Source organism: Scyliorhinus torazame, chromosome 20, assembly GCF_047496885.1.
Source record: "Scyliorhinus torazame isolate Kashiwa2021f chromosome 20, sScyTor2.1, whole genome shotgun sequence".
Classification (NCBI taxonomy): domain Eukaryota; kingdom Metazoa; phylum Chordata; class Chondrichthyes; order Carcharhiniformes; family Scyliorhinidae; genus Scyliorhinus; species Scyliorhinus torazame.
This window is the reverse complement of record NC_092726.1, coordinates 30355168-30375175: the sequence shown is the minus strand read 5'-3', so window position 1 is coordinate 30375175 and position 20008 is coordinate 30355168. Positions and strand designations below refer to the sequence as shown.

The window sequence follows — 20008 nt, the reverse complement described above, 5'->3', positions numbered from 1 at the left end:
CCCATCCTATTCACGTATTTGTCAAGATGCCCCTTAAATATCACCTCCTCCGGCAGCGAGTTCCAGGCACCCACTACCCTCTGCGTAAAAAACATGCCTCGTACATCGACTCTATACCTTGCCCCTCGCACCTTAAACCTATGCCCCCTAGTAATTTACCCCTCTACCCTGGGAAAAAGCCTCTGACTAGCCAATCTGTCTTTGACCCTCCTCATAGCTAATGCCCTCCATAGCAGGCAACATTCTGGTAAATCTCTTCTGCACCCTCTCTAAAGCCTCCACATCCTTCTGGTAGTGTGGCGACCAGAATTGGACACTATACTCCAAGTGTGGCCTAACTAAGGTTCTATACAGCTGCAACATGACTTGCCAATTCTTATACTCAATGCCTCGGCCAATGAAGGCAAGCATGCCGTATGCCTTCTTGACTACTTTCTTCGCCTGTGTTGCCCGTTTCAGTGACCTGTGTACCTGTACACCCAGATCTCTCTGACTTTCAATACTCTTGAGGGTTCTACCTATCACTGTATATTCACTACCTGCATGAGACCTTCCAAAATGCCTGACCTCACATTTGTCCGGATTAAACTCCATCTGCCATCTCTCCGCCCAATCTCCAAACAATCTAAATCCTGCTGTATCCTCTGGCAGTCCTCATCGCTATCCGCAATTCCACAAACCTTTGTGTCGTCTGCAAACGTACTAATCAGACCAGTTACATTTTCCTCCAAATCATTTATATATACTACAAACAGCAAAGGTCCCAGCACTGATCCCTGCGGAACACCACTAGTCACTGTCCTGCAATTAGAAAAGCATCCTTCCAATGCTATTCTCTGCCTTCTATGACCTAGCCAGTTCTATATCCACCTTGCCAGCTCACCCGTGTGACTTCACCTTTTGTACTAGTCTGCCATGAGGGACCTTGTCAAAGGCCTTACTGAAGTCCATATAGACAACATCCACTGCCCTAGCTTCATCAATCATCTTTGTGACCTCCTCGAAAAACTCTATCAATTTAGTGAGACACGACCTCTCCTTCACAAAACCATGCTGCCTCTCACTAACAAGTCCATTTGCTTCCAAATGGGCAGCACGGTGGCATTGTGGATAGCACAATTGCTTCACAGCTCCAGGGTCCCAGGTTCGATTCCGGCTTGGGTCACTGTCTGTGCGGAGTCTGCACATCCTCCCCGTGTGTGCGCGGGTTTCCTCCGGGTGCTCTGGTTTGCTCCCACAGTCCAAAGATGTGCAGGTTAGGTGGATTGGCCATGATAAATTGCCCTTAGTGTCCAAAATTGCCCTTAGTGTTGGGTGGGGTTACTGGGTTATGGGGATAGGGTGGAGGTGTTGACCTTGGGTAGGGTGCTCTTTCCAAGAGCCGGTGCAGACTCGATGATTCGCATGGCCTCCTTCTGCACTGTAAATTCTATGATAATCAAATGTGAGCAGATCCTGTGTCGAAGAATTCTCTCCAGTACTGGGTGATACTGGGTGATACTACCGATGATCTCTTGAGTGGGGCAACACTAATGGAAATGAATATACAAATTGGGGAATTAAAGTGAGAAAACTACGTTAAATTCTGATTACAGCCTTCAGGACCCGATTGTCAGGGGCAGTGCTGGAATGAATTTGTGGGACTTGGCTGCTGGGAGAATGCAGTGATCGCTGTTCCTCGAATACATGATGTACGGGCTCAATAACAGGGCAGTAAGATGTCTAACAACACCAGATTAAAGTCCAAGAGATTTGTTTCGAATTACTAGCTTTCGGAGTGCAGCTCCTTCACCTGAGAAAGGAGCTGAGGTCCGAAAGCTCGTAATTCGAAACAAATCTGTTGGACTTTTATCTGGTGTTGTAAGACGTCTTACTGTGCTCACCCCAGTCCAACACCGGCATCTCCACATCATCAATAACTGGAGATAAAACAGAGAAATAATGCATTTATCACTCCTAATCTTAATGTAATGGTGCAAGAGTGAGGGATTTTGCCAAATGGTCTTCCAATACACCTGACATGAAACAGCATCAGTTATTTAATTATAATGCCAGTTCGGATCCACAATGCAGTGCGATTTAACACAGCTTTAACATGGGCAGTGCAATACTGGATATACATTCTATTTTGTTTTTCATTTCTAAAGAGACAGAATGCAGATTCTTTCACACAAAATAAGGAGAGAAATGTGATTCTAAGAAACACAACAGGAAGTAATCTCTCATTCAGTCAAATACAATATTGATATCGGGCAGCAAAGCATAATCAAAGCGATGATATTTTGGAAAAGTTCTGATGTCTTCCATCAGATTTAATGTAGAATCATATATCTGTGGACGTCACCTCAGGGATGTGGAGTTGACTATTATCTGAGATGGGTGAAAAGAAAGAAGAGATCATCGAAAGAAATCACATCTACATGTTTTCTCTTTCGTAACATTTCAAGTGCAACTGGCCTTTTAAAATTCTATCAAAAACATTCTCCGTTTTTTCTCTCATAAACTCTCACTCAGTGAACCGTGGGAATAGTCCAGGAGACCCAAAATTATACGGGACACGGAACGCCCCAGCAGCGCGCCACATACAGAGGGAAATGGAACTAACCATCACCGTTTAACAGTGCAATGCAGATTTGTAAACTTTAGATGTAAACGGTCACTGCCCAATGATGGTAGTACCCCCCGGCCTGTGACACAGATAACATTGGTATTGTGAGAAGGTGTGGAAGGAACCGATAACGCTGGGTCAATGAGGATATGACTGTTGTACACTGTGGGGATGAGCATACTTCAGTTAAACATTGGGCTGAAAGTTAGATGTTTTCTTTAAATTATTTGCATTTGCGACATGAACAATTGCAAATCCCACTTTGTTCCATGATCGATGAGAATAACTTCAATCCAGAGAGAGTCAATTCCTCACAAGAAGGTTGGTGACTGAGGGAATAACCAGAGCTGAAAATCTATTGGGAACGCAGTCGCAACAGAAGACAGCAAGAGGGACGTGGAAAAGTACAGGGGTGTCATCAAACATCCAAGCAAATTGAAACATGCGCGATGACCAATGGAAGGACCTGGAATTTGAAAGCCCAATAATGTAGAAGGGTCACCCCCAATGGCATGAAGCACATCAAGAGACTTCGTGGAAATGCGCAAAGCCGAACTTGAGTTGTGAAAAGTTGATGATCCTCCTGTTAAACAACCTGTTTTCCCAGCCCATCAAGCTGCCCCAGATGTAGCAAAATCTGCAGGTCGTCCATTGGGCTCATCGTTCATCCTAGAGCCTATCTCAGCGGAGCTGGAGAAAATCATCGACGGAAGCGAGCGATTCTCAAAGAAACAGAAGAATCAAAGGATTATCTTACCCAGAGTGTGGATATCACCGCTGAACTTTCCCAATGTAATGCGATCATCAGACCCAGGATCCTGCAGCATGTGTCCACTCTGGGCGTCAATGGTTTCAGTCTCAGCATCGTCATAGTCGGCAGAAACAGGAGCTGAGAGGCACAGGTGTTTGCAGTTGAAGTTACTTACGTCCAAAGGACAGTTAGAATGATATACTTTAATCATTCTCTCCCAAGTAATACCGGGGCAGGAAAGTAGATCGATTACGGTATGATGTCATTGAGTTTGAGTGGAGAGAATTATTGGGCCAGCTTGTGCGGCAGTATTTTCAATTTTAGTTTAAATTCATACTGTTCCCAGAAAATGTACATCCCACCAACCTGCAAACATTTCACAGCCTCCATAGGCTTGTGTAGAATCACAAGGAAACGTTTATTTTTAATTAATTTATTTTATTGGGAGAAATGATAAGACGTTGTTTCAGACTCAAGCAGTTTCGATGTTTCGGTTACTGAAATCATTGTGCAAGACCTGAGATCCTTGAATCTCTCATTTAATAGTTGATCTATTTTGGTATTTCAGATATTACAGAGTGAAGAACTGAAACGAGATGGTGGAAAGTAAATTTCTACATACCCTGCATATTTGAGCATTCATCTTCAGGATATGCGGATCCAGGATCAGTGTCACCCAAACTGTGACTGCTGTAATATTCAATCTGGTTGAGAGTGTTAATCGTTGCAGAATCTGCTAAACAGAAAGTGATTGGTTAATGGATCAGTTGTTTGTGGTGGAGTCATCATAAAGTCAGAACGACACATAATATTTCAACCAATCAGAGGCGAGGTATCAATAACTTCACCATCATTGTGACAATACCCTGGAATTGATACATGACTCCACTTTGGAAGAACATTCAACTTTGGGAGATCAGGCGAAGAAACTGCACAAACTTTTCAGGACAACTATACAGAGGAACATAGAGAGACATAGAAATATGGAACGTAGGAGCAGGAGTGGGTCATTCGGCCCTTCTAATTCGTTCTGGAAATCAACATATGTGTTTTGGGCTCAATTACTTTTTGTAGTAGCAAATTACACAATATCATATCCAAGTGAAGGAAGTAATCCTGATTGCATTTTATAGGTTTCAGATAGATGCCACAAACGCTCTGCATTCTTCTGAACTCAAGCGTAAATTATCGTGAAGGACTCACTATTTCCTCATATGTCGGACCCACCATTATAGGGATCCATCTGGTAAATATTCGTTGCACTCCCTTTATGGCAAAAACAAATCACCCCTCAGATAAGGTGACCAAAACTGTACAATATTCCTGGTGTGGTCTCACGAAGGCACTTTATAATTGCACCATGACATCCTGTTCTTCTACTTTTATGGCCAGCAAACCAGTTGCCTTCTGTTCCACCTGCTGTACCTGCAGGATTACCTTCAGCGACTGGTGTGAGAAGACACCCGGGTCTCGTTGCACAAACCCCTCTCTCAATTTATAACCAATCAGATGATATTCTGTCTTCTTACTTTTGCCGCCAACCTCACATTTATCCACATAACACTGCATATTCCCTGAATTTTCCCACTCAGCTCGGCCAAATCACACTGAAACATCTTTGTATCCATCCTCCTTATAGCTCACCCTCTCACCCAGCGTGTGTCATCTGAAGTGTTGGGCATATTGCATTCTTTAAATCATTAATGTATATTGTGAACAGCTTGGGTCCCAGCACTGAAACATGCAATACCTCAATGACTGCCATTCTGATTTTTTTTTAAAATCCCTACTCTTCTGCTTCTTTTCTGCCAAACAAAATTCCATCCATCTTAATATCCTCCTCCTAATCGTTTGCGTTTCAATGTCACTTGCTAATAATCGGGTGAGGGTCATTGTAGAAAGCCTTCTGAAAGTCTAGGTAAACCAGGCCCACTGTCCCACCTTATATATTCTACTGATTATATGCTCAAATAATTCCAGTCGTACTCATAAGCATGTTTTCCTTTTCGTAAATCCATGATGACTCTGCACGATTTTATCACTGTTTTATAAGTGGCCTGCTATTTGGTTTTTCATAATGACTCTAGAATTGTCCCCACTACTGACGTTAGGTGTACTGATCTATCATTTCCCATTTTCAGTCACCCTCTCCTTCTGGATAATGGGATTACATGAGCTATCCTCCAATAATTAATTACAAAGTGCAAATCATCATAAAAGATGACGCACAATGCATCAACAAGATCTAGCGCCACGTTGGTAAGTAGCCTGGAATGTATATTATCAAGTCCTGATATTTATCGGCCTTCACTGTCATCAGTTTCCTATCTCCACTTCCTTACCAATACTGAGTTTCTGCAGTAAACCCTGTGTTCCAGAAAATGACTGGTTTGTTATTTATGTCCATCAGGTGGACAATAAATGTCACTTCTGTCATCTAACAGTTCCGTCCGTTCGGATAGTTAATGTGTCAGATATCCCAGTGGATTAAATAATATAAGCCATAATCCGTGAGGTCTGCATCAGCCGTTGGGTGTTTGATACAGAACCGCTTCCCCTCCCACAATAATTCCCTCTGTTTCAATTTCACTGACGGTAAATACATCAGAAGTGGATTTAGATCGTGGAACCCGCGGGCAATGGTTCAGGGTAGAGCCAGAGTGCGCCAAATGGGATCATTTTGCTTCCTTTCTATTCATCCATTCTGGATAAACAGCACCCCTCAATACTGTTCACGCTCTTGTACATTGTGATCAGCCCTCCCCTTAACTGTCCTTGCACTTTCGTAATATCCTCTTCAGATCCATACAATCTACTCCAATTCCGTCCAACCAGAGTTCGATTGGCTTTGATCTTCATTCTTCTACCTTCCAGTTATACCTGGTTAAAAATAAACTTTTATAAAAGCAACATACTGCGGATGCTGAAAATCAAATTATGTCACAGTCAGATGGTCTGGCAGGAAGAGTCACATGGTCTCAACGTGTTGGATTTGTTGGTCTCTCCCAAAATCCTGCCACACCTGCTGACTTTGTCCGGAAATGTCTGTTTTCCCGGTGTTAGAAATGAACATTTGTGTTTTATTTGGTTTTAGTTTACCTTTTTACTTTACATCAGATTTCTACCTTTGTGTTCTTAATCCCTTTTAGAAAGTATGCCATTTAAATTATTCTTAATTTAATACATGACATGGTGCCTTTTCTCACAAAGTTTTCATTTATGTTAGTTACTTATGTGAAAATTAATTTTCCAATCGTATATCTATTCTATCAAGTCAGTACATCTCCGCCTACCACAATTTGAGACCATCGTTAAAATGTAGTTTTGACTCCAAACTCAAAGTTGATCCAACAAATTACAAACAACATTCATCTTAGCGCCTATTCATGCAGAGCACATTCCTAACCTCCTTCCGTCTATATGGATGCATTTATTCCCAGAATTTAGTCCTTCGATCACTACCAACTGGGACTAATTCTTCTGCTTGCCACGTGACTTCATACTCATGAAATAACCTCTTGTTTTTCGTGTTTTTCATGATCAGCAGGTTTTAAACTCTTTGCAGCTAAAGATGTACAATTAAAATTAGTCGCTGTTACAATATGGGAACACAGCAGTCAATTTGTGAGTTGCAATATACCACGGACATCACAGCATTTCAACAAAAAGAACATGTCACCTGATTGTGTGAATTTGCGACAGGGGTCATTATTGGTCAGGACAAAACGGCAAACCCTCAAGACTTCTTCAGCGTGGTCAATTGATACTTTATACTCAGAATAGAGGACATGATGTTCCTCTCTTCACTAGCTCCAATGAAAGCTGACATCCGAAGATGCACAGCTCCCCGCTCAGCAATGCACCGCAGTGCCAGACTTCATTTATCTGTCCAAGTTCTGGGGTGGAACCTGAACCTGAAAACGTCTGACTCAGAGGACACATTGCACCTACTTATCACCTAGCTGACAGCTGTGCTCTTGTCTCATTCATTAGTGTATTAGGTGCTAACTTCTAGCCTAATATTAGACATCAAGATTTACAGTGTAAACCATATCTGCTCCGGCGCCTTTAAATTAATTCGGTGTTGTTGATTATATGAGAGGTCCTATTTGAAAGATGCGCTGACCGTTCTAATATTCTTTTATTTGTATTGATTTTCTTCCCTCATTTAGTCGAAATTTTCCTCTCGATAATGTTCAGCGGATTGATGTTTATTTTCCGAGACATTCTTCTCATCCTTTATTAGTAATATTCTTTAGTAATATTATTTATTCGTAATATCCCTAGCTTTCCGCTAGGAGCCTGACATTACACCTTTAGTCATGATTAGTAAATAACTGCAGTACTGCCTCTGCTATCTTTTCCATTTATGTCCCACTCTCCCCAAGTGCTATATCTTGCCGCCTCGTGAATACATTCTGTGGGAATGGATTCCACAGGCTCACCACACATTGGGTGAAGAAACGTGTCCTCATCTCTGTCCGAAATAGTTTACCCTGAATCCTCAGACTGTGACTCCTGGTTGTGGACACACTCATCATTGGTAACATCTTCCCTACATCTACCCTGTCTAGACCTGTTAGAATTTTGTAAGTCTCGATGAGATAATTTTCCTGAACTTCAGAGAGGACAATCCTAACGTACTGAATCTCTCCGTATTTGACAGATCTACCATTCTTGGTATCAGTCCATACCTGGGATCAGTCTGATAAACCTTCGTTGCACTACCTCGAGAGCAAGAACATCCTTCCTCAGAAAGGGAGACCAAAACTGTGCACAATATTCGAGGTATGGCAGCAACACATCCCGGCATCTGTACTCGATATTTCTTGCAATGAAGGCCAAAATACCATAATATAATACTAATCTTTTATTGTCACAAGTATGAAGTTACTGCGAAAAGCCCCTCGTTGCCACATTACGGCACCTGTTCGCGTAAGCTGGTACGGGGATTGAACCCACGCTGCTAGCCTTGTTCGGCACTAGAAACCAACGGTCGAGCCCACTGAGCTCATCCAGCCCTTAACCTCCTTTACCGCCTGTGCATCTGCATGCTTACCTTCAGCGACTGGTGCGCAATGACTCCCAGGTCCCGCTGCACACTCCCCTCTCCCAAATTACAACAATTCAGGTGGTAATCTGCCTTCCTGTTTTTGCTTCCAAAGTGATTAATCTCACACTTATCCAAATTATACTGCATCTGCCATTGATTTCCCCACTCACCGTACCTGTCCAGAGCATGCTGTTGGATTCCGGCATCCTCGTCACAGTTCACCCTCCCACCCAACTTGGTATCATCTGCAAGCTTTGAAATGTTCATTTACATATTCCAGCAGCCGCTTTGCCGATACTTATTTGAAGCTGAACGTTGCTGGGGGCAAATGGAGCCGCGATGCAGCCTTGTGGGAAACTCCTACGGTGCTCTATATGTTATGCACTGGCCGCCAAAAACATTCTGGAACAATTCGGGAGAGTGGGAATCGAATCAAAATCATTCGTCATCTGAAGATGAAGAAATACAGATCTCCTTGTTGCACGAGAATGGTGTTGTGCAGCCAGTGCACTGAAAATTAAACTTGTTAAACCTGAACCGGTATTTGCCCTTGTAACTTGGTTTTGAAGTGAATACAGAATGCAAACCTGAATCACGGGTCTGGATGGAAACCTTGTCAGGTGGAGTATTATATATTTCTGCATAAATTGGTTGGTAGAAACCAGATGGTGAGTCCCAGCCGCCAGTGAGAGGACCTGTTGGCGGGAGAGCGGAACGATTAGCATATTGTTACAATCATAGTTAGACATATAATTCCAGATTGACTCATTTCAAATCTCCCTCTTTGCCGAGGCTGTATTTGTACCACGGAACGCAGAGCATTACTTTGTGTCTCTGGATGATTGGCCCAGTAATAATTCCACTTACTCGATTTCAAGGATCAGTAACGGAGGGATTTCCGAGCCACTATTGTTCTGTCCATCAGATATGAATCAAAATAACTTGGTGCGAGTTAAGATACGGGGAGCAGTTTTGTTTCTCAGCCCCAATCATAGTGGTTCACAAGACAAAGGTTCATCAGATTCTATAGCCAAAATTCTGTAGGGAAAATGTCGCCAGCCTGTCGCCAGACGGTCACAAATCCACACCAAGCTTGACGGAGCAGGACTTTCCCCCACTTTACCTGTGTGTCATTGTGGCCATGGAAAGAACTTTCAAGGTGTTTTGATATTCCTTGGTAGATGAAGTCTTTGGACCTGAAGCGGAGCTTCTGACTCGGCTGTGGGCCCAGTACTCACTGCACCACCAGCAGAGATCCACTGATACCAGAGTGTTTGTTGTGCTGGGATGCAGAATGTAAAAGATAGAAAATGTTCCATCACTTCTGAAAACGGCGGCTGATTCCATTCAGAGAAGTTGACAGTGGACATCGGCACAGACTGTGCAGGCTTACAACGAATACTGAATGGAATAATATATATAAGCAGCTAAAGAAAATACTGAGCTCAGAGTTTAAAGTGTTTTCATTCCATGTGTTGATCTATTGTTACAAAAATGAAACTAATTTCGAGTCTCCTGGACGGCTGATGAAAATTCCCTATTTTAAGTGTAATGTTTTGAATCTATTCAAAGATGTGGAGGTTAGTCGGATTGACCATTCTAAATTTCCCCTTAGTGCCTATGGTTAGGTGCGGGTACGGGAATAGAGGGTTGGATCAGGCCTACGTCGGGTGCGCTTTAGGAGGGTTGGTGCCGATTCGATGGGGCGACTGGTCTCCCTCTGTACTGTACAGTTTTTATGATTCTATGATGTTACTGTTTCTCGAATACCTTGAACGAAATGACTGACCAATAGCATGTTATTTTCTGTCTTACAACCGACTGGGTACAGTTTGGGGAAAGAGACATTGAAGAGAAGATAAAGCAACATTCAAAATTCAGTGTGAGGTTCACAATCCGATTCGAGCCGCACCTTTTATTGACATCTTCCTCTGCATTACTGTCACCAGGGCGAGTAACTCACAGATCAATAGGACTCCGAGTGATATGCAGATAACAAGAGGAATGGAAGTGTTTTCATCTCCAGGAGCTGTATTAAAGATTCAGGAACGTTTTCACAGATAAAGGTTTCACCGTGTAATTTTCAATGTTTACATGATTATCATTTTGAGAAATCCTCACAACTAGGCAATTCCAATGTCCAATTATTCCCCGAATATAAAAATAACAATAATATTGAATGATTTCTATCAACGAGATGTACCTTCAGGCGTGGATGGAGAAGAAGTTGGAGAGAAAGGCGGATCTGTGGAACATGTCGAAAAAAATAAACAATTATTTGGGTTTGATGTTCGAAATTTAGCTGTTATTCTTAATTTATATACGTGCTTCATATTCAGAAGATTTAATCTATAGTGTCCAAAATTGCCCTTAGTGTTGGGTGGGGTTACTGGGTTATGGGGATAGGGTGGCGGTGTTGACCTTGGGTAGGGTGCTCTTTCCAAGAGCCGGTGCAGACTCGATGGGCCGAATGGCCTCCTTCTGCACTGTAAATTCTATGATAATCTATGAAACCAAGAACCAAACACCCCTGTCCAGCTCAAGCTCCCACCACTCTGTGCGATGCTTACCGGAACAAACCACACTGGCGTCTTCCTTGTGATCACAGTCAGCTTGAGGCCACAATGATAAAGGACAATCAGAGAGAAAGGATTCATTTCCAGTGCACTTCACCTCATCCAGCCAGGTAGTACCGTTACCCTGGCCAAAAGAGGCCCCTCCTGGGGCCAATAGAGGGGGACCACACTCCAACTGCCTGCACACAACTCTGGCATCGTTCATATCCCAGGAATCATCGCATACCGTGCCCCAAGTGTTGTTACACAATATCGCCACTCGCCCGGAGCATTTGGTGTCACCTCCAGCCAAGCGCAAGATTTGTCCTGAATTTGTCAAAGAAAAAATAATTATTACACTTGACGTGACACAAGCGCAGAATACAATCAGGCAGCTGTTAGAAAAGATGAAGGAGAACCTGATTCTCCACCGCAGTCCTTGAGACTGTAGTGTGGTCCCTTTATTGTGTTTCCCCCTGTTGATAAGACAGACATGTTGAATGAAGATGACATTAATATGTGAAATTACATCTGCAAACAAACTAGTTCATTGTGTTACCTGAACAAACAATACCCGCATCTTCCCGATGTTCACAGTTGTGTTGACCCCACGGGTCTCCCTGACATTGCCAAAGCGTCGTCTCATGTGACAGACATTCGATCTCATCGAGCCAAATGTGGCCGGTACCCATTCCAAACGATTTAGCGTCATAGTCAATGAAATAGGCGGTGCCGCACTCTAACTGTTTACAGATCACATCTGCATCACGGTTCTCCAGTTTGTCAGAGCACACTGTGCCCCAGGTCCCATTGTAGAACACTTCCACTCTCCCCTCACAGCGATGCTTTCCATTAACCAGACGTAGCTCTTTGTGTTCTATCAATGAAATAACAAACACCCTGTTGGTTCAATTGACCAATTGTTTATCCACAGTGCACTGCAATACATATGTTGCGCCAGTTGAGTTAACATTTTCATTGATATTATTTCAGAAAATTAACAGAAACGAGCAGCTGCAATCAAACGATACAGTCCATAATAAGTAAATGTGAATTCCAAACCAGATATTTACATGATGTACCGCATTGAATGACTAGGAAACTTTGCAAAGTTTAGTGTTGGGTGGAGTTACTGGGTTATGGGGATTGGGTGTGGAGGTGTTGACCTTGGGTAGGGTGCTCTTTCCAAGAGCCGGTGAAGACTCGATGGGCCCAATGGCGTCCTTCTTCACTGAAAATTCTATGATAATCTATGATAAATGCGTTCCTTTAAATCAGCCTGGATTGTCAGCAGAGCTTTGACAAGTTCCCACATTGTTAACTCATGTCAGAAAATGAGAAACCAGCGAGTCAGTAGGAAAGTTGCTGTAAAATTAGCTGTAAATTATTCTGTTAGTTAAATAGCAGAAGTACGAACGGGATGTTCACATGGATTGGTGCTGGTTTTACTGTTCCTGATGATATACATCAACCAGTCGTACTTTGCCCTCACAAGTAAAAGTTCCAAATTTATAGGAGGCAGAAAATGGGGCAAGCAGTTACTTCTGAAGAGGGCTGCACAATATATAACAGACACGATGGGCCGAGAGCTCTTTTCTGTGCTGTGGATTTGTATGACCCTGTTACGACCATCTCTTGTACGAATAACATTCACAGTGAGTTCAGGAGAACATGTTTTTCTTCTGATTGCCAGAAGGTTGGAGGAAAGTGAAACTCAGAAAACATAAGATACTTGAGGCGGACAGCATCGATGCTTTTACACTGAGAGTATAAACGGAAGTGAGAGGAGAAAGAATCGGAAGGGAACATAGATCCGGTAGGCTGAATCAACGTTTTAATGCTATTTGTGTGCAGAATAAACGCCACACTCGGCGTTAGTCCAACTAACCTACGTCAGTGCAGTTCCGACCAAATTCGGGGATATATCTTCAGTATGAAACTTCGCTTATAACTGAAGGAAATACGATCTTTACCTGAGCACATGATCTCCACATCTTCTTTATGATTACAGTCGTGGTTTCCCCACAATGCATGGGGGCATTGCCAGATAGACGATTCGTTCCCGGAGCAGTCCAGCTCTTCAAGCCAAATGGTGCCTGTGCCTGGTCCAGACGGGGCAGGAAATGGAAGCTGCAATGCATTTCCACAGCCCAGCTGTTTGCAAACAACGTCAGCGTCTGTCAGGTCCCAGGAATCGTCACAAACTGAGCCCCAGGTCCCAGAGTAATAAATCTCCAATCGGCCAGCACACCGGCTTGCCCCGTCAGACAGCCTTAACTGTTTGTGTCCTGATAGAAAATAATGCAGTGGAATATTATCCTTCTAACACAAATTCATATCACTGTTTAATTCAAACTATTGTGTCATAGCCGGCTGAATCAAAATCTCCCTTTCAAGCTGCTGTTCACAGGTAAATGAATACCTGTTGTCCAACACTTTTGTAGTCTTACCTAAATGTATAATATGGTGACTGGAAAATTACACCGTGAAGGCAATGTGGAACTGCTCTTCAATGGGACGTAGGGAAATGCCTGTTCCGAAAATCTGAATCAACCGATACAAATCATTTGGAGATTGATAAAGCGAGCAGTGGTTAGCACCGCTGCCTCACCGCGCAGCGGTCCCAGGATTAATCCCGGCCCTGGGTCACTGGCAATGTGGAGAATTCACATTCTGCCCGTGTCTGCGTTGTTCTCACACTCACAACCCAAACATGAATAGCGTATGGTGATTTGGTCACGCTAAATTGCCCGTTAATTGGAAAAAATTAGTGGGTACTCTCAATTTATGTTATAAAATCTGCACCGTGGTTTTCGGGATTGGCCCATTCTATGCTGGATAGTATATTTCGCCCGCAATTGTCTAATTATGTTAATTAATTGGTCTAAACACAATCCCTTTAAGCAAACATTTTATGTTATGTTTTTCACTGCATACTGTTTTGCTGCCCATATTTCATCAGATATCGCCATAATGTTCTTAATGGTACAAATCAGAAAATGTTCAATGGGTTGGTAGCATCATTGAGAGAATAAGCGGCTTAACCGCTCAAGCACTGACCCTCCCCGCGAATTCACCACACATCCGGCTGAAAGTTTCAGAAGATCCATGTTCTTTCAAGACAGGAGGATTTCCCAAATGCCTAGCTGGGAAACCAATCTTGCTCCCTTCAAAAACGCTATTGCAAACAACACTTTCCAAAGTGAACCGCGCAAATTTGATCTCACCAGAAATGCCCACCGCAATTACATTGCCTCACACACTCCCCCCCGCCTACCAAAATCACCTATTTGATCTATCCTGCACTTTCATCCTATAATATAATTTAGCTTTAGAATATCATTGTCATGTTCAAATGCACAAATACATCAATCGATCCCCCATACTTAATGAGGAGGCGTCTTCGTAGCGGTATTGTTACTGGACTACGAATGCAGAGACCTGGGGATATCTCTGGGGGCGCGGCTTCTAATCCCATCTTGCGAAATGGTGGAATTTGAATTCAACTAAAATCTGTAATTGGACGTCTATTGATGACCATGTCACCATTGTCGATTGTCGTAAAATCCCATCTCATTCACTAATGCACCTCAGTGAGGAAATCTGTTGTCCTAACCCGCTCTGACCTCCATGTGACTATAGCCCCACACACCAATGCGGTTAAGTCTTAGTTTCCCCCAGTCTGAAATAGTCTAGAACTCCACTCAGTTCAAGGGCAATTAGATTTGGGTAACAATTGCTGGCCCAGACAGCGACGCCCACATCACAAGAACGAACAAAAAAAAATCAACAGCCCCGACATTGGCTTTTGACAGACAATATCAGAATTCCTTTACATAAACCTTTCCTCTCCCTTTCAGTTGCGCTGATGAAATCTACCCCTTTGACCAATTCATTTGTCATCGTTGCCATTGGTCCTTATTGGCTTTGTCTGTATTTACTGTGGGCGGGACCTAGAGATTTATCGCGTTGTTCAATCTGTCAACATAGTTCCAAATATGTGTTATTACTGCCCATGTTCACCCTGGCTCCAGTGTTAAATAATTGTTCCACAGGCCCCTGAGGAAGAAATGACATGTTCCCATTGCCCATGACACATTTCCCATTCATTTCAGTCACATGACGTGTTTATTCACCTGAACACAGAACCCCTACGTCGATGCTGTCAGTGTGAGGCAACATCGGTGGGAATGAGCTGCAGTTCCAGACATGCGATTCGTTTCCTTTACAATGGACATAATTCAACCACACTGACCCTTCACCCTCTCCGTATTGTGAAGAGTTATATGCGGCTATCGCGGCTCCGCAGCCCAGCTGTCTGCAGACCACGTGAGCGTCATTCAGGTCCCAGAGGCTGTCCTGGACTCTGCCCCAGCTGCGGTTGTAGTAAATCTCCACTCGGCCATCACACCTGCTACCCCCATTCATTAATCTCAGTGACCAATTTTCATCTGTGTGAAGTGAGACGTTGAGAACAATGGTAACAGTGAAACAAATTAACGCAGATTTAGATCATCTTCACCCCGACTGCTTCTCTGGTGCAAGAGTGAAGGATGTGACTGAGCGGATGCTGAGCAAATGCAGCTCTGTTTTTGTAACATTAGGAAACGCATGTACACCTTGCTGGATATTAGATGCTGGGGTTTGGACATAAATTTCCTCCAATATGGGCAACAGTTCTGCGGAAGAGTGATCAGGGAATGTTGGGATAGGTTGCAGCTGAACGCAGTCGCGTCCCATATCCTTCCAGTTCAATTGGCTAGTTCCATCGGTATGGTCAGGACAGATTTGGAAAACATTTTGGAGCTATGAGGTAACATTAGGGGAAATCGATCACGTGCAGAGAATCGGTACAGAATGCTAGCACGAGAGGAGGGAATATTGCGGCATTATCTGGGATTATAGTAGAAGAGAATGTAACTCCTTTGAAATTATGCTTGCAGTCTAGGGATGTAAATTCAGAGTGTGGGAAAGAATTTGCCTGCAGTGCCGAATACCGAGAACTATTATTCTGCCATTGCAAAGGTGAATTGTCTGAAACAGCTGCAGGAATATGCAAAATGAAAAAAAAAATAGAGACATTAAGGAGGAGACCAAAGTCCCGCAAACAGCCATGTGAGAGTAGCCATTAATCTGTCCTGTGTGATATTGAGTGAAAGAAAATACAGGCGTGGACACGCGGGACTTCTCCTCTAATTACCCTCAATGCAGTGTGAGGATTTTTTAACTTCCCGATTTGACCGGGTGTTCAGAGTCCTGAGTTCTGTGTAACACAGGTATGGACGCAATGTTCCCGTCGGCATAGGGCGAGGATGGGAGGAGGTTCAGATTTAAGATACTTGACAAAATAACAATTGTGACCTCAGAGTACTTTCATCGGCAGTGAGTGGTTTGGATCGGAAATGGACAGTGTGGGTATAATGGAGGTGGAGATCAATCATTTCATTGAAAAGAGAATTGATCAATTATGTGGAAGGGAAATAATACAGTCTGCGAGGGCACTCCAGGGCTGTGATGAGGTGAGTTACATTTCCAAAACGCTTGCACGGTCACTTTCTGTACCACATTTTACTTTGCTCGGATTATCTGGATTGAGGGCACTCACCCGAGCAGATGACACTGGCTTCATTTCCATGGGAGCAGCTAAAATCGTCCACGGATGAAAGCGGACACTGCCACAACCTGGACTCGTTCCCGCCGCACCTGTAGTTCTCCTTCCACACAGGGCCGGTTCCCTTTCCAAAGGCAGCACCTCTCATGATGTTCTTTACCGCCCCGCACTGAAGATGCTGACAGATCACACTGGCGGCTTCTAAACCAAAGTAAACATCACACAGCGTCCCCCAGCGGTCTCCGTGTAACAACTCCACCCGTCCTGAGCACCTGTCCTGGCCACCAACCAATCGGGGACCATGTTGTCCTGTTTCGGATATAAACACGGACCCACGTAACTTGTAGATATCCATTAGAATAGTCACACGTCAAAAGTAAGGAAAGTAAATTATACCAAGGCACCTATACCCACTGCTCATGTTCACCAAATACTCATTTTAAAGGAGTTAAAATGGTGCTGGACACTTTTAAGAAGCTGCCACGACTCAAATGTGAGTGCTCATCCTGAAAATCAATCTGATGGAATATTGCCGATTATAGTGGGTTTAAAGGCGACATTGTATAGATTACAACTAAGTATAAGATGTTTAATTAAGCTTTGCATGATTAGGCCAGTTTGAAAAACGTATCGTATCGACTCAGTCCAGAGTTGACTGAATTATGTTTAAAATGTTGAAGGACTTTCAATGTTTAGACAGGGCGCTGATCGGGAAATGCAGAAAGAGGCCGTTTATTGGAATAGTTTTAATTCTTGGGGTTATGACGTTCTTGGAAAATTCTCCATGTATTGTTCATTTCTATACTCAACTGCTTGAAAACTATCCACTACAAGTGCTGGTGTCCGAATGTTAACCGGGCATTTGCAATTATGTTACAGAGCTAACTTCATTAATTTCTATCGGCAGCAAAAAATGATGTATATACTTTAGGCGCAGCACGATACCACAATGGTTAGAACCGTTGTTTCACAGCTCCAGGTCCCAGGATCGGTTCTCGACTTGGTTCACTGTCTGTGCGGAGTCTGCACGTTCTCCCCGTGTCTGCATTGGTTTCCTCCGGGTGCTCCAGTTCCCTTCCATAGTAGAAAGATGTGCAGGTTCGATGGATTGGCCATGATAAATTGCCCTTACTATCCAAAACAGGTTAGGTAGGGTTACTGGGTTACGGGGATAGGACGGAGTTGAGGCCTTAAGTGGGGTGCTATGTCCAAGGGCCGGTGGTAACGTGATGGGCCGAATGGCCTCCTTCTACACTTCAAATTCTATTACTGTATGGTTCTACCTCTTCATCTTTTTCCTTTTGTCAATACCCTACATCTTTCTCTATTAACAATGTAAACACCGTTAATTACTAAATTACCTATTGTTAGAGTCCATAAAGTGGATCATGACTGGGGAGACAGAGCTTGTCTATTGAAGTGTACGATATAAAGTTACATCAATGTGTAATTAGCAATGATAATTTGTTGTTTTCACAAGATCAATTAAATGTAGATATTTACCATTATCAATATCCGTGCTTACTTTGTAAGGTCACGCCAGAAATATGAAATTAATCACTGATTGGCCGGGCATCGTGATCTCTAAATAAGTGATTAGAACTGAATATCTCGGACTTGGATTGTCTTTTGCTCAGTTACTGAAATATTGGACAAAAATGATCTATCATTCATAATTCAACACTCACCAGAACAGATCACACTGACATCGTTGCTGTGAGTGCATTGGGTCCGATTTACTGGAACAAGAGGACAGTCCTCCAGGCTTGTCTCGTTGCCTATGCATTGAAATTTATCGCTGTGTATCAGTCCAGTGCGCTCTCCAAAATCACCCCCTCTTCTCACAGACACGGCGACTCCACACTGAAGTTGAGCACAGACTACCATGGCATCATTCCAGTCCCAGTCAAGGTTACAAACTGTTCCCCAGGTTATACCGACCTGGATCTCCAGTCTTCCAGCGCAGTGTGCACCTTGGGATACCAATCTGGGAAATCTGTGGGCTGAGCAACAATAGATTACAATGATACAAATGATTTACAAATCTGTACACATCTGCTGAATGAGAATCTGTCACGATTAGTTTGGACATTGGCTCATTTCCGCTCCAACACTAATCAAACAACTTACCTCCTTCCACCAAATGTTTTTGCTTCTCTCGCGACCATAATTTTTCCTTTCAGATTAACTTAATTGTCCGTCTGTCTAAAAGAGACCGTCAGTGTCATGTTGCAAACACGCACTTTATCACCAGTGTTGTAACGTTGAAGTCTTGATTGATAGAATGCCAAATTGAGGGGAAGTAACCCCTGACCTACCAATAGCAGCGCTGGCTCTATTCCCTGTTTCTCACGTCCATTTTCTACTTCAGAAACTAAAGGTCGAAATGTTGCCACTGATGGAGCCGCGAATTTCTCCCTGCACATGAAAGCGAATGGGCGTTTACCCGCAACGTTAACCCAGCACAGGATGCAGGCCTTGGATGGTGAAGTAACCCATTTTATTAATCAGGATGTCCTATAAGTTCAAATTCACTGCCGCTATTTTCAGTGAACAGATTCCATTCGGTAGAGAATAGACGAAGAAAGATTTTTACCTGAACAAATTACTCCAGCATCATTGGAATGCGGCAAGGGATAGGCATCCCAATGGTATGAAGGACAATCACGCAGAGCGGATTCGCTCCCTTTGCATTGCACCTGCAACGTCACAATGGGTCCGGAGCCTTTACCAAAGTGAGCGCTGAGCGGTGCAGCGCGCGCGGTGCCACAGCCCAGCTCCCGACACACAACAGCGGCGTCCTTCGTGTCCCATTCAGAATGGTGCACTGTCCCCCACTGTCCCCTATAGTGAATCTCCACTCTCCCAGCGCACCGACTGCCCACATTGCTCAGTCTCAGCTTCACCGCCTCTGTAAAATACAGAAATAAAATGCAGAGTTATTGGTCCCCGATACAGCGGTAAATATCAGAATCATTGGTAGCATTGGGCCGTTTACAGGAGCTCAACAAACACGCAGCAAATATTAGACATTGCAAATGTAAGAGAGCATCTTTCTAAATGGTATAAACACGGGGCGAATAGTGGGTTATTTAAAAACAATTCTACCGGCTGCGTCACCCTGGAGTGTGCATCGGCACAGAATTTATTCGCTCAGGGCAGCATGGTGGTGCAGAGGGTGAGACCTGCTGCCTCACGGCGCCGAGGTCCCAGGTTCGATCCCGGCGCTGGGTCACTGTCCGTGTGGAGTTTGCACATTCTCCCCGTGTCTGCGTGGGTATCACCCCCCCCCCCCCCCACAACCCAAAGATGTGCAGGGTTGGGGGATTGGCCATGCTAAATTGCCCCTTAATTGGAAAAAATGAATTGGGTACTCTAAATTTATATTAGAAAAAGAATTTATTTTCTCTACACAGGTCAAGAGTGGAAT

General features: G+C 43.6%; 1 protein-coding gene and 1 long non-coding RNA gene across 2 annotated transcripts; both read right to left on the bottom strand.

The window, feature by feature from the left end:
- Window positions 1-2279: 2279 nt before the first annotated feature.
- Window positions 2280-4089, bottom strand: LOC140397042 (uncharacterized). The gene is made up of 3 exons (XR_011936676.1): window positions 3982-4089; window positions 3366-3497; window positions 2280-2370 (listed from the first exon to the last, which is right to left on the bottom strand). It is a non-coding gene; the product is annotated as an uncharacterized lncRNA (long non-coding RNA).
- A 7420-nt stretch (window positions 4090-11509) lies between these two features.
- On the bottom strand, window positions 11510-16933 carry LOC140397077 (scavenger receptor cysteine-rich type 1 protein M130-like). Its single transcript, XM_072486110.1, has 3 exons — window positions 16573-16933; window positions 12932-13255; window positions 11510-11844 (listed from the first exon to the last, which is right to left on the bottom strand). Exons 1-3 carry the CDS (start codon window positions 16931-16933, stop codon window positions 11510-11512), a joined length of 1020 nt encoding a protein of 339 aa, XP_072342211.1.
- Between the last annotated feature and the right edge of the window lie 3075 nt (window positions 16934-20008).